Source organism: Tamandua tetradactyla, chromosome 1, assembly GCF_023851605.1.
Source record: "Tamandua tetradactyla isolate mTamTet1 chromosome 1, mTamTet1.pri, whole genome shotgun sequence".
NCBI lineage: Eukaryota > Metazoa > Chordata > Mammalia > Pilosa > Myrmecophagidae > Tamandua > Tamandua tetradactyla.
The window spans coordinates 69475790-69491364 of NC_135327.1; the positions used below are offsets into that span (position 1 = coordinate 69475790).

Sequence of the window (15575 nt, forward strand, 5' to 3'; positions counted from 1 at the left end):
AACCTTGTGTCTGATGCTTCTTTATCCAGGATATGGACAGATGAGTAAAAAAATATGGATAAATAATAGGGCGGACAAAGGGTAAAATTAATTGGGTAGGTGACAATATTAGTGGTCAATGAGAGGGAGGGGTAAAAGGTATGGTATATATGAGTTTTTTCTTTTTTTCTTTCTATTTTTCTGGAGTGATACAAATGTTCTGAAAACTGATCATGGTAATGAATTCACAACTATGTGATGATACTGTGAGCCAATGATTGTAAACCATGCATAGTATGGAATATATGTGTGTGAAGATTTCTCAATAAATAGAAAAAAATATATATATATTTTGCATGGGAAGACACCAGGATCGAACCCAGGTTTCCAGCATGGCAGGCGAGAACTCTGCCTGCTGAGCCACCGTGGTCTGCCCACTAAAAATATTTTTAAAAGAAAAAGTTAAAAAAAAAAAAAAAAAGAAAGAAAGGAAAAATTTTGAGTTCATTATTCTGAAGATACTCAGAGCAGGGGAAAGTATCTGGGCAGGGAAGGCTAATTGTACATTGCTCCATTAGGAACAGAAATCTGTCTGTAGGCTTTGGAAAGTCCCTAGAGGGGTGAAGAAGTGAATTTTAAGCAGACACGCTCAGAACCCTTGGCAGGAGTCAAAATGCCAAGTGCACCCTGCTTCATTAGAAGCAGGGGAGACGTGTCAGGAGAAACTTCCACACTTGCAGGAAAATAAGTGGTAGGCACCTCCTGAATTCCAGCCTCAACTAAATGGTTCCACCAAAACAGCAACAACAAAATGTGCATGGTAGAACTGAAGTTGTTTTTTACAAACTAAAAGCTGGAGGTGGGGACTGGAATGCGGAGTTAAATATTTTGACCCTGCTGCTAAAAATGTGGCTGAAGGAAGGAGAAATGTTTTTAATAAGCCTATCCTCCCAAAGTAGCTACACAAAAACACAACCAGCAACTTGAGCCAAGATCTTCTTCTTGATATGCAACATTAAGCAATTTCAAAATGCGAAGGCACGAAAATGCATGCACAAAGACCCCACAGCCCCCCACCTCCAAATAAGCACACCTGTGGACCCCAGAAAGCATATGTTTGTGCTCTATTTAGTGTCCTGAAGTAAGCTCTTGTCACCCTCTGTTCCCAAGGGGCTACAGCCCAGTCCGGGGCAGTTGTCCAGGTACATGTGCTCTAACAGTTCAAAGGAGGCAAGGGCTAGGAAAGGACACCACAAGGCAAGGTGGAAAGGTCTGCAGGTATGATGGAAATCTGTCTGTGGGCTTTGGAAGGTCCCTAGAGGGGTGAAGAGGTGAATGTTAGGCAGACAGGCTCAGACATCAAGGCACTGTCATTGCCTTGATGACGAGATTTATAGAGATTTCTCAAACCCAGCAGGGTTTCCCACGTGGGCAGGATAAGAAAGGCTTCCTCATCCTCAGGGACAACAGAAGGTTATGATCCCTTCTCCCAGCCTGAGCCAAGGGCTTCAGAAGACAAAGGAGGAAATGGGCAGCACTGAAGTATCACAGGGAACAAGGTCTCAACGGAGCCCATGTGCAGAGACACGCTGGGGCCCCTAAGCACAGAGAGAGTGCATCCCTGGAGACTGCAAGGAAAGTCCTAAAATTTCCTATAGCAGAGATAACTGTGCTAGAGGCCAGAAGAGACAGGACCAACATGAAAGAAGAGCAGTAGTGGAAAATGGTCAGTTGATTTAAAGGAAAATCATCAGAGAAAGGGACAAATGCTGTATTACAGTGTCTATTCTATAAAAACATGCAAAGACCACTGGATGATAAAAAAGATCAAGCTGGAATTTCCATGCCAGGACACCATTCATAATTGGAGTACACCTATGTCTCTCCAAAGAATGACAGCTAAAAGGGGGGATGGGGGGATGGAAAGGACAGAATAGACACCAAAAGAAAGGCAGAGGAAAGTAAATTCCAACAGATTATAAGGAATGAGCTTCAAACCTTTAGAGAACGTGAGGATCTAGGAGTAAGTGGAATCTGTAATATTGAAGGAACCCTCTAGAATGCCACAGAAGCCAGGCAAGAGGGGGCTGAGGAAATAGGCCTGGCCCATCATTCGGACAAGAAGAATAGATTGAAGGGGATGAGGAAGGGCTGGATTTGGGGGGTAGAAGGTGTTCTGGGGGGTTACCGTGTTCCACAGAAAGAAATGCTGAAGTCCCAACCCCCAGCACCTCAGAATGCCATCTTTATTCAGAAATCAGGCTGTGGCAGATAGAAGTAGTTAAATTAAGGTAAATTCATACTGGAGTAGGGTTGGCCCTTATTCTAACAGGGCTGGAATCCCTCTAAGAAGAGAAGAGACACAGAGACACAGAGACAGAGACACACAGGAGAGGAGAAGGCTGGGTAGAGATGGAGGAAGCCGCGACTGAGGGGCTGCAGTGCCAAGAAACATCAAGGATGGCTGGCAACTGCCAAAGGCTAGAAAAGGCAAGGACTCTCCCCAGCAGGTTTCAGAAGGAGCATAACCCTAACAACATTTGCTTTCAGACTTCCAGCCTCAGGAACTGAAAGAAAAAATATTTCTGCTTGCTCCAGAAGCCTTAGGAAACTGAGACAAAAGGATAATGATGAGCCTGCAGTGAGAGGAGTTCGCGGCATAATGGGGGTGGGGGCAGGGTAGACACACACTATACATTCTTAACAGAAAAATGAATGGTGATGAGAAAAAGGAGCTAGTAAGAAAAGTGTGTCAGAAAAAGGGAACCGATCAAACGGATATCCTCTCACGTGGGGGGAATAAAGAGTTTGACATCTCCTAGACAGAAGCCAGAATCTTCTAGAGATAAGGTAAGGAGCCAGTGGAGAAGGAGAGACTGGAGACCCTGCAAGTTCCATGACGACTAGAGGCCAGTCCATCGAGAAGTGGGGACACCTCTTCTCCAAGGACCCCAGATGATGGGATGGCATGAATATGCTATTTATCATCAGGACCAGAACCCATGGGGTGCTGAAGCCGTATTGTTACATGTTTAGGAATTTTGCAGACTGATTAATGTCATGCTGGCAACTTCAAACAAGCCACAGAAGGAGCATTTTCACCACAGATATTGGCAAATACTAAAAATCAGTCCCTTCCACAGCCAGTTAGAAGCATGCAGGCCATTGTCTGGAACCCTGAAAAGAGAGAAGGTGGATGCAATTGGTGGTCCCACAAGACCAGCATGAGAAAACTGGAGTTGTCTTTAAAAACCAGGATGTGGGACCACTCTCTAGAACAGGGCCTCTGGTTCCCGGTGTCGGGAAATAATGAGCCTGCCCCTCCCAACTAACCATATTGAACTGCTTTTAAGCTGGGTCCAGCTGAATTAAAGGCATTAATTAAGCCAATCAAATAGGGTTGGTTGCTTTGAAAAAGCAGACTCCATTCCTGAAAAATTAGAAAATAGGCCCTACTTTCATGTAGCCTTATAGGCCCTACTTTCACGTAGCCTTAACAGTTAAAAAAAAAAAAACAACAGTGATTTCTGCTTGTGGGGAGGTCAAACATGTCATAAAATAGCTTAAGTGTTATTAGAATAATTCCTACAACTGCAGAGAAAATGGTGTCTAGCACCTGAGACTGCAAATATCTACATTGATTCTTTTTACAAAAAAGGTTTTTTATTGTTAAATATTTCACATATACAAAGAAAAGAAAGAAAAAACTATGATTTTCAAAGTACACTTCAACAAGTAGATAGAGAACAGATTTCAGAGTTGGTTATAGGTTACTATTCCACTATTTCAGATTTTTCCTTTTAGCAGCTCCAAAGCACTGGAGGCACAGAGAAATAGGTTTTTACTTTTTTGTGAAAAACAACACAAAGAAGCACAAAAAGCAATAATACAAAAAAGCAATAAATTTCAAAGCACATCGCAGCAATTAGTTGTAGAACAGATTTCAGAGTTTGGCATGGGTTACAATTTCACAATTTTAGGTTTTTACTTCTAGCTGTGCTAAGATACTGGAGACTAAAAGAAATATCAATAAAATGATTCATCAATCATGCTCGTTTTTTAAACCCTACCTTCTCTACATAACTTCAACATCACCTTTGACCTTTCTCCCATTTTTTAGGAGTATTTGGGCTATGCCTGTACTAATTTTTTCACGTTAGAAGGGGTCGTCGATAATATGGGATAGTGGGAGAAACTAGCTGATATGCTAGAGAGGCTGGCCCCTCTGCATTTCAGGACTTATCTGGTCCAGGGACTCACCTGGAGGTCATAGGTTTCTGAAAAGTTTCCCTAGAATCTTATATATCCCCCTAGATTGTCCTTCGGGATTGACAGGAATGGTTTTGAGTGGGGTTTGCCTACATTCTTAAGATAAATCGAAATTAAATGCACTATCCAAAGAGGAGACAGCTCTCTTTCAGAAGTCTCCATATCCAGGCCTTCACACATGTCATTTATTCAGCTCTCAGAAATCTCTGAGGAAGATATCTGATTAGTGACTCAGGTCACTTGGCTAATAAGCAGCAGAGTCAGACTCCAAACCCAAGTCTGTTATTTAGTCCTGTCTTTCGTGGGTCCCCAAAGTCTCAGGGTTGTTTGTGGCAGCTACACATGGAAATTTCCATTTTCTGCTTTCGTTTCTTGTGCCAAAAAAGAGGACAGATGAGAGAAAATAAATACAAGGTCATAAATAATCACCCATGACAGAGTTTCATGCAAGAATGGATCCGTCACTACATACAATGGAAAAAAAATATCTTTTTTTCCTTTTATTTTTAATTTTTTTGTGTTTGTTTTTACCTTTGAGTTAGAAAAAACTCATGTTCACATAAACACACCTTTCAACGCAGCTTCTGCCCACTGTGGCCTGGGGCGATCACGGCTTTCCCACAGAGCCTGCACTGGGTGGCTTCTGTAGTGATATTCTCTGCGTCAAAGTGTTTCCTGACATCATTTTTGAAGTCAGAGATCTTATACTCTCTGGGGGCACTTGGTCTATCATCGGGGGCTGTGAAGCCAGATGACACCTGGGTCCCCTGAACCCCTACAGCCAGACTTACAAGAAACCCCCATGCACTGGGGGGTTTTTGGAGAAGGCGGGGAGCGGGGTGGACCACCACGAACAGAACTTGCTGGCGTTGCCAGTGATTGCTCTCTTAGTGCATGTATTTTAAGTTTGTGCAAAACCCTCTAGGGAATTGCATTTGCTCATCTCATCTAATTAAGTCTTCTTTGCACAAGGTCGTTCCAGTACACTGGGATTCAATTTGCTAAAAATATTTCAGACTTTTCCCTCTACCAGCCCTTCCCTGCCACCCACCCCGAGTCCCACAGATGTTGGGAACGTGGGCATCAGTTACTTTCTTACATGGCCCCACCAATGTGGTCTCTGTATATAAAGGAACACATCACGCACTTGACGAAGTGTGGTTCTCCAACGACTACATGTGGCTCTTCACCAAGGGTGACTTTTTAAAAAACTTCCAAAACTGCAGACATTTAAATGGCTGCAGATCCTCAGAAGTCGCCTCCTTTAGGAAACGAGGCACATACTCCAATAATCCTGTCATCCATGAAAACCAAAGTGAACTAAAACTTTCTTGGAACTGACTTCAGAATGCGTCTCAAGCTCTGAAAGAAAATCACTTGTGACGGAAAGTAGGTGAGCCGGCACAGGCCCCCACACAGCACCACAATCTAGTACCAATAACTGTGGCATTCATCAAAAATGGAATCTTCCCAACAAGCGTCAAGCTTTTTGCCATGAATGAAGTCATAGAAAAATAGGTGTTCCCAGTCCCGGCGGCATTCCCAAAAGAAATTCTGGGAAACGTTTCTGGCACAGGCCCAGACCCAGTCTCCCCCACCCCCACACAGCCAATATTAAGTTTCCTCTTAGGACACCATTGACAACTATGAATTTATGACAACTGGGCAAAAAAGTTGGCCCCACCTATACTCCTGGGATGGAGGGACTGACCCGTGTTCTGTAATAGAGGCCTGCAGGGAAGACCACTCCCTAGAAGTGGATTTCCTAGGGCTTCTCAAAAGTACTAGATGAAATAACAACATACAACAGAAGCAAATGCACCCCTTAAAAGCACTGAATGAGACAGAAATGTTCAGTTAATGGATGGTGATGATGGTAATACATCATCGTGAACGCAATCAGCAGCACTGAAATATACATCTGAATGTGGTTAAAAGGGGAAATGTTAGATTGTATATATAGTAACAGAATAAAGATTTAAAAAAAAAAAATCCATGGAACTACACTACACAGTGAACCCTAAATTAAACCATGCAATAAATATTTAATACACAATTACCAAAACATGTTCTCATCAATTATAACAAATATTCCACACGAATGCAAGGTATTAAAAACAAGGTGGTATATGGGAATCCTGTATTTTTACACATGATGGTTTCTACAAACCCATGACTTCTATAATAAAGAAAAGTAAAGGAGGGGTCATATGAAAAAAAAATGATTATTGGCACTTCTGATTCCGGTGACAACTTGCAAAACAAAAACAAAACCCAAAGCAGACACACGTTTGAGTCTGATGCAAGGGAACCAACCTCCCACCTGGCCTGCGGGCATCCACAGGCTTTGGGCACCCAGTTCAGACACTAGGCCTGGAGCAAAACAGAGATGATTGTTGCACTGACCAGCTTAAAAATTAATGGCTTTGTGGCCTCTTCCCTTAGTGCAAGGGATGGGGGAGGAAGGAGGCATAACAGAAGTTTAAACATTTACTGAGCCAGCAAAGAAAAGAGAGGCCACTCAGACCTGCACCGGGGACGGGGCTCGGTGAGGGACCCAGGACTTGGCTTCCGGGTCCTGTCAACCTCGTGAGAAAACACCTTCAAGCCACAGTTCTGTCACTTACTGAACTGGAGCAAGAAAACACCTACTTTATAGGGTCACTGTAAAGATTAAATGATTGTTATTCTTCATTCCTCATTAACGTCAACTAATTTTGAATGACTTCTGGGCACTCGTTACAAGCGGCCGCTGGGCTAGCTATTTTAACGCATGCTCCCACGTCAGCCTGAAAATCCTCGTGGAGGGTCAGGATTGGCTGCCACTTTTCAGATGAAGAACCTGAAAGCCTCAAAGAGATTAAACAAGTTGGCAGAACCACCAAGCTCATTGATGTGGGAAGCTGATAAACATCAGGAATAGGTCTAAAGCTCATATTTCTTTTTAATGAAAAAGGTCTCAGTCCTTTTTGACTAGCACAGTCAGATAATTTCCTCAGAGTCTCCAAATATGAATAAAGCCTCATCATTCGCCTTCAAGCACTTCCTTTTTATCTCTATTAAGATAAAGGCTGACACCCACCTGACCCTTAAACCTTATGGCACTGAGCACCACCAAATTCATTCATTCACCAAGCAGAGACGGTATACTGACTCCGCTAAGGCAAAAGTACTAGGGACTAAAGGCGACACTCCCAGGGAGCCTGCCTCCAAGGACACTAGATAGCTTGCTTGGGCACAGTAGAACTGGGAGGTAGAATTCTGAGAAGCAAGGGCTTCTGAGTAGGGCTGTAAGAAGAGGGTGGGATCTGGAGACAGGAAGATGGGGCACAGCAGGGGTATCCAGGGCCTGAGAGAGTTCAGCTTTGGAGGCACATTAGGGCTTCACCCAGCCTCTGGCCTCCATGCACACATCTGATCTAATGAAAAAGCAAACTCAGAACTCCCAGACGAGGGAGGACATTGGACTCAGAAATGCACATTTATAAACAGAGCAGGTCCCAGCACTGCCGGGAGCTCCACACCAATCACAGGAGCTCATCTAGTTTACACAGAGCTGCAGGAAACCAGAAAAAGACAAGACACTGTTCCTACCCAGGATAGGAGCAGCAGGTGTCGGAGGAGATTCCGCTAGGGCAGTATTTAGGGAATTTGCTGGGAATCCATCATGGGAGGAGGACAGAGACACAGAAAGCCTGGGCCTGAGTGGGAAGGGCCTCAGACCCCGACCCAGTCTGTGACTTGAAGAAAGAGGCAAGAGAGGGCTTGAATCAACAGGCAGGTGGAGGTTCTGGAAAGATAAGAGCTAGATACATATGGACATCAGCTGCACTTCTGATACTAAAAGCACCAGGGGACACCCAGAACCGCAAAATCTGAGCTCTAAAAACCATCACCCCAGAATTCTGGAACTTAGAAGCTGGGTGACTGTGGTGACAAGTTAATTACATCATCTCCCAGGTCTTAATTTGTTCATCTAGTGGGTGAGGGTGGGGGACTGATAGATTATATATACCGGAACAATCCCTGAAATATGAGACCTCAAAAAATGGTAGCTGTTACTATCCAACAAAGGAGCCATCTGAAGAGGAAGGCTAAGTTTTGTTTTGCTTTGTTTTCATCATTTAGCTGTGCATTTATTATCACAATTGACTTTTTTTCCTTTTTTGTGAAAAATAACATATATACAAAAAAGCAATAAATTTCAAAGCGCATCATACCCTTAGTTATAGAACAGATTTCAGAGTTTGGTATGTGTTACAATTCCACCATTTTAGGTTTTTACTTGTAGCTGCTCCAAGATACTGGAAAGTAAAATAAATATCAATATAACGATTCAGCAATGATAATCATTTGTTAAACCCTACTTTCTCAGTATAACTCCACCATTACCTTTGATCTTTCTCCCACTCTTTAGGGGTGTTCAGGCTATGCCCATTCTCTTTCATGTTGGAAGGGGCTGTTGATAATATGGGATAGGGGAATGGAATGAATTGATGTTCTGGAGAGGCTGGCGCTGCTGCATTTCAGGACTTATTTGGTCCAGGAACCCATGTGGAGATTGTAGGTTTCTGGAAAGTTACCTTAGTGCATGAAACCTTTGTAGAATCTTATATAACAACCTAGGTGTTCTTTAGGATTGGCTGGAATGGTTTTGGTTGGGGTCTGGCAAGTTATGATAGGTAGCAATGTCTAACTGAAGCTTGCATAAGAGTGACCTCCAGAGTAGCCTTCTGACCCTATTTGAACTCTATCAACCACTGATACCATATTTGTTCCACTTCTTTTACCCCTTTTGTCAAGATGGAATTGTTGATCCCGCAGTGCCAGAGTCAGGCTTATCACTGGGAGTCCTCTCCCACACTGCTGGGGAGACTGTTGTAGTTTGCAACCTGCAGGAAAGTAACACACCAGAGACGGATTGGCTTTCAGTAAAAGGGGATTTATTTAGCTGATGTATAGTTCTTCAGAGAAAGGCAGCTAACTTTCAACTGAGGTTCTTTCTTATGTGGGAAGGTACAGGGCGATCTCTGCTGGCCCTCTCCCCAGGCCTCTCGGTTCCAACAACTTTCCCCGGGGTGATTCCTTTCTGCATCTCCAAAGGCCTGGGCTGAGCTGCAAGTGCTGAGATGAGGAATGCTGAGCTGCTTGGGCTGTGCTACGTTGAGCTCTCTCATTTAAGCACCAGCCAATTAACTCAAAAGTCATTCGTTGCAGCAGGCACGCCTCCTAACTGACTGCAGATGTAATCAGGAACAGATGAGGTTCACATGCCATCGGCTCATGTCCACAGCATTATAACTAGGCATCTTCACCTGGCCAAGTTGACAACTGACTCTAACTACCACAGAGACTTTCACCCTGGAAGCTAAGTTCTTAATCGTTAAAACTGTTAACACCCAGGACAAAAGTCTATGGGTGGTTTCTGAAGAATTCTTAGGCTCTGGACCTCATATTTTCCACTGCATGAGATATACCATCTGAAAGATCAGGTCTTTGGCCTGGGAATGTCGGATAGTCACTGAGGCTCCTGCACCAACCTGCAGGCAGAATTTGGGAACCCCCTGATCCAAGAGGTAACAAGGCAGTAAGCGATGAGGTCTTACGAGGAAACCTGGAGTAGGAAAGGATTCCCTCATGTCTCTGATGTAGCCTATAAGGCCTGTCTGAGGGGCTTTCTCTTCAGGGAAAAGACCTCCTCATCAATCACAAGGAACTTATCTAGTTGGAATTTGAAGGTGACACCAAAACTTCAAGCCTGGGAGGCCCCAGGAATGGAAGAAGAAAACATACAGAAAGAAGAGGTCATCTGCAGGAGATAAGGAGCCTGGGCAGAGTCTGGAACTTCTCTCCTCATTACATTAGCTTCTGACAAAGCCAGCAAGGTCCCACCAAAGTCAGGAAGCACCAGCAGCCCCACTCTGTACATCCAAGGAAGGTACAATCCAAGGCACATCCAGAGAGAGGCAGGATGGAGGGTGGGCTTCAGGAGAGTTGAGAAGGCCAGGTAGCTCAGAAGACAACCTAGAGTAGGGAGAGGCTGGACATAGGGACCCTTTGCAGGGCAACTGCTTGTTACTACCCTGTGTGCATGCCCCAGCTCTGCCCACTCATGTGCATCCCCACATGCAGTCTTCAAGTTGCAATACAATCTGAATCTGACGATTCAAATATCACACTTAATGTCATGAACCAAATGAACTTCTAAAAGAGCAGATGAGCCCAGTCATAGGCAGAAGCAAAGGAACCAACATCTGAGTCATCAAATTGCAAGGGCATGATTCCTCTTCCTTAGATAGTCGATGCCTCATTCTGCCAAATCTCAATGAAATGCCAACTTCATCTCAGTGTAACACAGATTCTACTTCTCCTCATTTCTCAAGAATGCCAGCTGGAAACTCTTCTTCCCCTTTGTCTCCTCTCCAAAATCTACCTTCCTAAATTGCTTTATTTCCCTTACTTCCTTTTCTTCTCTTCTCTTGGTAATGAATCAACTCACTGCTAAGAAAAAAGGAAGTCACAATGCCCCAAACAGATAAACATAGCATCCCAAGGAGTAAACTATAGGGAATTCTGAATTTTCAAGTCACTGTGCATAAAGTATACCTAACTTCCCTATAACTTCAAGGTAAATAACCATTATGATACGAATTAAGAGCTAAAAGAAAGTCATTTTTCCTTTTTTTTTTTTTTTTGGTGTGGGCAACCTCCAGGAATGGAACCTGGGTCTCTGGTATGACAGGAGAAAACTCTTTTACTGAGCCACTGTTGCACGACCCAAGAAAGTCGTTTTTACATGTGTTTTGCATACATTATCAACCTATTTTACACAGGAAGAAACTGAGACTTAGAGGAATCTGATTTGCTTAAGCATACAAGAAGAACCCGTTGGATTTGAAGCTCAGGTCTCTGACGCCATTTGCCATACGAACAGCACAGCCTCACTTGGGAAAAAATACTTTCTAGTGTCTCTGGGTTTAGTTCGAGGTCCCAGTTTGCCTGCTGTGCCCCATGCACTGGTCGTGAAATAATCCAGAGAGGCCCAGGCAGAGATCCCAGTTTCTGGCTGAAAGGATCCTCCATTCCTTCCCTTTTGCAGAGGGGTACTGCAGGCCTGGTGTAGAGCTGATGATGGAGACAGGGGCAATAGCAGTAATGACAGCTGGGTACACAAGCACACGGTAACCAGGCACCAGAGAGCATGCCAAGCCCCAGACTCCGTTACTCATTCTATGTCCCCAACAGCCTGCAGACATCAGCACAAGTGCTCTACTCTTACCAAAGAGGATACTGGGGCCAGGGGAATCTGTGTAGTGTGCTCTGTTACTCAATTAGTTATCAGTCAAACAGGATTTGACAATAGGTCAAAGCCTTTTATGATGGTTAATTTCATGTGTCAGCTTGATGTCCAGTTGCTGGGTCAAGCAAGCGCTGGCCTGATTGGGTATGCGAGGGTTATCTATAGATGGATTTGCATGCACAGTCAGTTGACTGCATCTATAGCCAATTGAATCTACCATCTATGAAGGCCATTTTCTTCCCCAATGAGTGGAGTTTCCTCATCCATCAGCTGGAAGTCTTAAAGGAAGAACTTAGATTTCAACAGCCAGAAAGGATTTCTATTTTCAGTCAGCCAGCTCTTCTTGAGAAATTCAATGTCAACTTCATCAGTTTCCAATTTGCAGCCTGTCTTATGGAATTTGGACTTACCAGTCCCCATGGACATGTGAACCAATACCTATAATAGATTTCTTAATATTTACACACACACACACACACACACAATCTCCTGTTGGTTTTGTTTCTCTGGAGAACACTAACCAACACCCTGGTTCATAACCAAATCTTAATGGCCTCTCAGGAAATCTACACACACACTGTGATTAGTGAGCACAAATAGCTAAATATATATATACACACACACACATAGTTAAATATATACATTACCATATATATAATATTAAATATGTACATTACCATGTATATACACACACGGTAATCAAGGACCCCAAAACCCAAGTGCAACAAAGTTGTCAGAGAAGTTTTCAGCTCCTATAAGAGTGAGACACTTTCCCAGCTGCTTATCTCCAGAAGAGTGGCCGAGAATTTACGTCCTTCATATCCCCAACAACAGTGGTATCATATTTTTGGAATAAGGAGGTGCTTTGTTTTGCTAGTGACATTTTCTTCTGCCATTTCAAAATTGCATTATCAAATAAAATGAGTACAGAAACATTTCCCCATCACCACCACATCTGATAAGGAGAAGCTTATCTATCTCGTAGCAAATTGCCAATCCCTGTGGACAGAAATGGCTTAATTGGGGAATGTGAAGACTTTGGGTATATTCACTGAACTACAGAATTCAATCCCCTAAGTAGCCAGAGATGGACCCCATTTAAGGGGCACAAATAACAGCAGGGTTCACTTCTGAAGCTGCAGGTCAGAAGTAGCTGGACTCCCAATATTGCTCCAGGTAGAGGTGGGAACTCACCAGGCAGCTGCACCCCTCCAGTATAGCTCTCCACCTCTTTCTGCAACCCAAGGTGTGAGGAGGCACAGACTCTGCAGGTGGTTTGCTGTGGTCTCCACAGCAGAGATCCTCATGGGTAAGGGTAGCACATCTAAATTCTCATGAGCGGAGAGGGGAAAGACCTCTCCAAAATTTGAAATATCCCCCAAAGGTTGTATCTTTCTCAATCACCATCACTTAGATTAAAAGTACACAGAATTACATATCACACACAATGGAATATTATTCAGCCATAAAAAGGAACGAAGTCAACATGAGTCAACACGGATGAATCTCAAGACATCATGCTGAGTGAAATAAGCCACATATAAAAGGGCAGTTATTGTACAAGCTTGTGGAGTAGTTAGGTTCTGGTGTCAACTTAGCCATGTGACAATGCCAAGTCGTTCTGTTGCTGTGGACTTAAACCATCAGCATCTGAAATTCATCTATGGCTGATTACATCTGTGGTGGGCTAAGGGGAGTGCCTTCTGCAATGAATGACATTTAATTTAATTAGCTAGAGGTTTAAAAGAGCTCAGTAGCTCACACCAGAAGTTTGGAGATGCAGAAAGGAACTGCTCTGGGGAAAGCCATTCGAACCCAGAAGCCAGGAGGGAAGACTAGCAGATATCACCCTTTGCCTTTCCACATGACAGAGGAAGACGGAGGAAAGATAGCTAGAGGTTGTAAATTTGTAACTAAAGAAATCCCTTTTATAAAAGCCAGTCCATTTCTGGTATATTGCATTCTGGCAGCTATAGCAAACTAAAATAGCCTGCTTAAATGAAATACCTAGAAGAAGCAAAGAGACAGGCAGAAGATTAGAGGTTATCAGGGGCTGGAGGAGGAGGAGCAGAGAAGGGAGAGTTATTTATTAATGGTGTACAGTGTCTGCTGGAAGTGGTGAAAAAGTTGGAATAATGGATGGTGGTGATGGTAGAATAATATTTGAATGTAACTAACAGCAGTGAATCATACACTCAAATGTGGTGAGAATGGGAAATTTGGGGTTGTTTTTATTACTAAAACAAAAACTATATATATATATACACACACACACATACACACACACACACACACACACACACACACAGAACTACCAGGAAAGGATCATATTTGTGGGCAAAGCAGACCTAAAATAAACCAAGGACGGAAATCAGCCACGCCTATGAATGAGTATGAGCAAGACATGTCTAGCTGGAGTTGGAAAAGGGAAGACTTCCCCAGAGTAAGACTGAAAGTGATAGCAGAAAAGCCCAGTGTAACCCACTGGGGCCTTGTTTCACACAACAGCTTAAAGCGCAGACCCTGTAGCATCTGAGAAAAGGCAAAGACATGGAAGAGGGGTTGGGGACAGATGTGGGTGACTGCTGGTGTCAGATCTTGGGAATGGATACAGAATGGTGCATTTTACTGTCCTCACTCTTTCTGCATAGGTTCAGAATGCTCCATTATAAATCTTTAAAAAGAAAAGTCATTTGTCTATTGGGAAAATATATGGCTAGATTAGACTGTAGTTCTTTGAATTTTTGTGTGCGATTGTGAGTGGGGGGGCACGGAGAACTCTTGTCCTCATATGTACAAACACATCCAAGTGAAGCCCTTTCACAGAAAAGTGAAGTCAGTTTCCAGTACAGCCTTCTGCTCAGAATCTGAGGATGGACAAGTGAGAAACTCTGGAAAAGCTGACCCATGATCATAAAAGCAATAAAATTCTAAGATTCTATAAAATCCCCAAACTACCAGAAGCCAGAAAAAAATCATTTGGCCAAGCTTATGTCCTTAGACCTTCTCTCTACCCACCTCTCTCTTGAACCTGAAAAGCAGTATGTCCATGTAATTAGAAACAAGGGAATATTTTGTTTTTGAGATGGTTCTGCTGACATGGCCAAGAGAAAATCATTTCATTTATATCTGAAATCAAATTCTTAAGAATTATGCTCTACAACTAAAACATGGATCTTACAGTGCTTCGGTTTATTCTTCAGGTGAAAAAGTACACAGTTCATAAAAAATTATCAAGAAAATAAGAAAAATTATCTATCAGTCATTCCTTTCCTTAGACGTTTCATTTCAGTGGCTGTGTTCCAGAGGACTCTCCTTTCACACATACCATTCAACAGAGGCCAATTTGGCTATAAAAAGTCCCAAGGGAAAAGAAACACAATGCTTACCTTGGCTTCACATTTCTTATGGCAGGAATAGTTGCAGACTGGAAGAGAAAGAGAAAGAAAGCATGTGTGTTGAGTGGTCTCTGTAGCAATACTTATATCTCCTAACTTGCTCAACCCTTGAAGAGACTCTGATTGAAGAGACTACAGGAAGCTCTCAGAAGAGAACCAAGGCAGCTTCTCCCTGGCATGAGGAATGTTATTCACTTCTGTTGCAATCCAAAGTTTCAACAGAATTCTGTGTGGGCAGCATGTTTAAGTAGTTTAGTTACAACTACTCTCTGTGAGCAACTGCTGGCAGACTGAGTTACAATAGTTCAGGTGGAAATTTCTCAGGAGCACAGTTATCAACAGATTGTTTTTGTAAGGGGCACATCCTCTCAAATTTGATCCCCAAAGAAGAAAGGCGGTGAATTTGGGCAGTAAAAGACATTAGCATATGCCTGGGAATTACAGCGTACCCCTGAAAAACAGAGGGGACCCTGAAAACACCCCATGAGAATTAGAACTGCAGCCTTTACATTAGTAAGGGAACTGCATTTGATTTCCACGCTACTTCCACTTCCAGACAACCTAAGAACTGATCGTCAAAATAAGTTCATGTCTTAATTCCCACAGGGGAAACCTTCGAAGGGGAACTG

The 15575-nt window shown here is 43.2% G+C and overlaps 1 protein-coding gene across 8 annotated transcripts in view; it reads right to left on the reverse strand.

The window, feature by feature from the left end:
• The window catches only part of TNS3 (tensin 3), a 434926-nt gene that overhangs the window by 251323 nt on the left and 168028 nt on the right, over positions 1-15575 (reverse strand). For 7 of the 8 annotated variants that reach the window (XM_077118747.1, XM_077118732.1, XM_077118722.1 and 4 more), the window contains one exon: positions 14938-14975. The exons of the other annotated variant lie outside the window; for it this stretch is intronic. In XM_077118747.1, coding sequence (XP_076974862.1) covers positions 14938-14975 — 38 coding nt within the window. Of the gene's footprint in view, positions 1-14937; positions 14976-15575 lie in introns of those variants that run through there. 8 annotated transcript variants of the gene reach the window in all.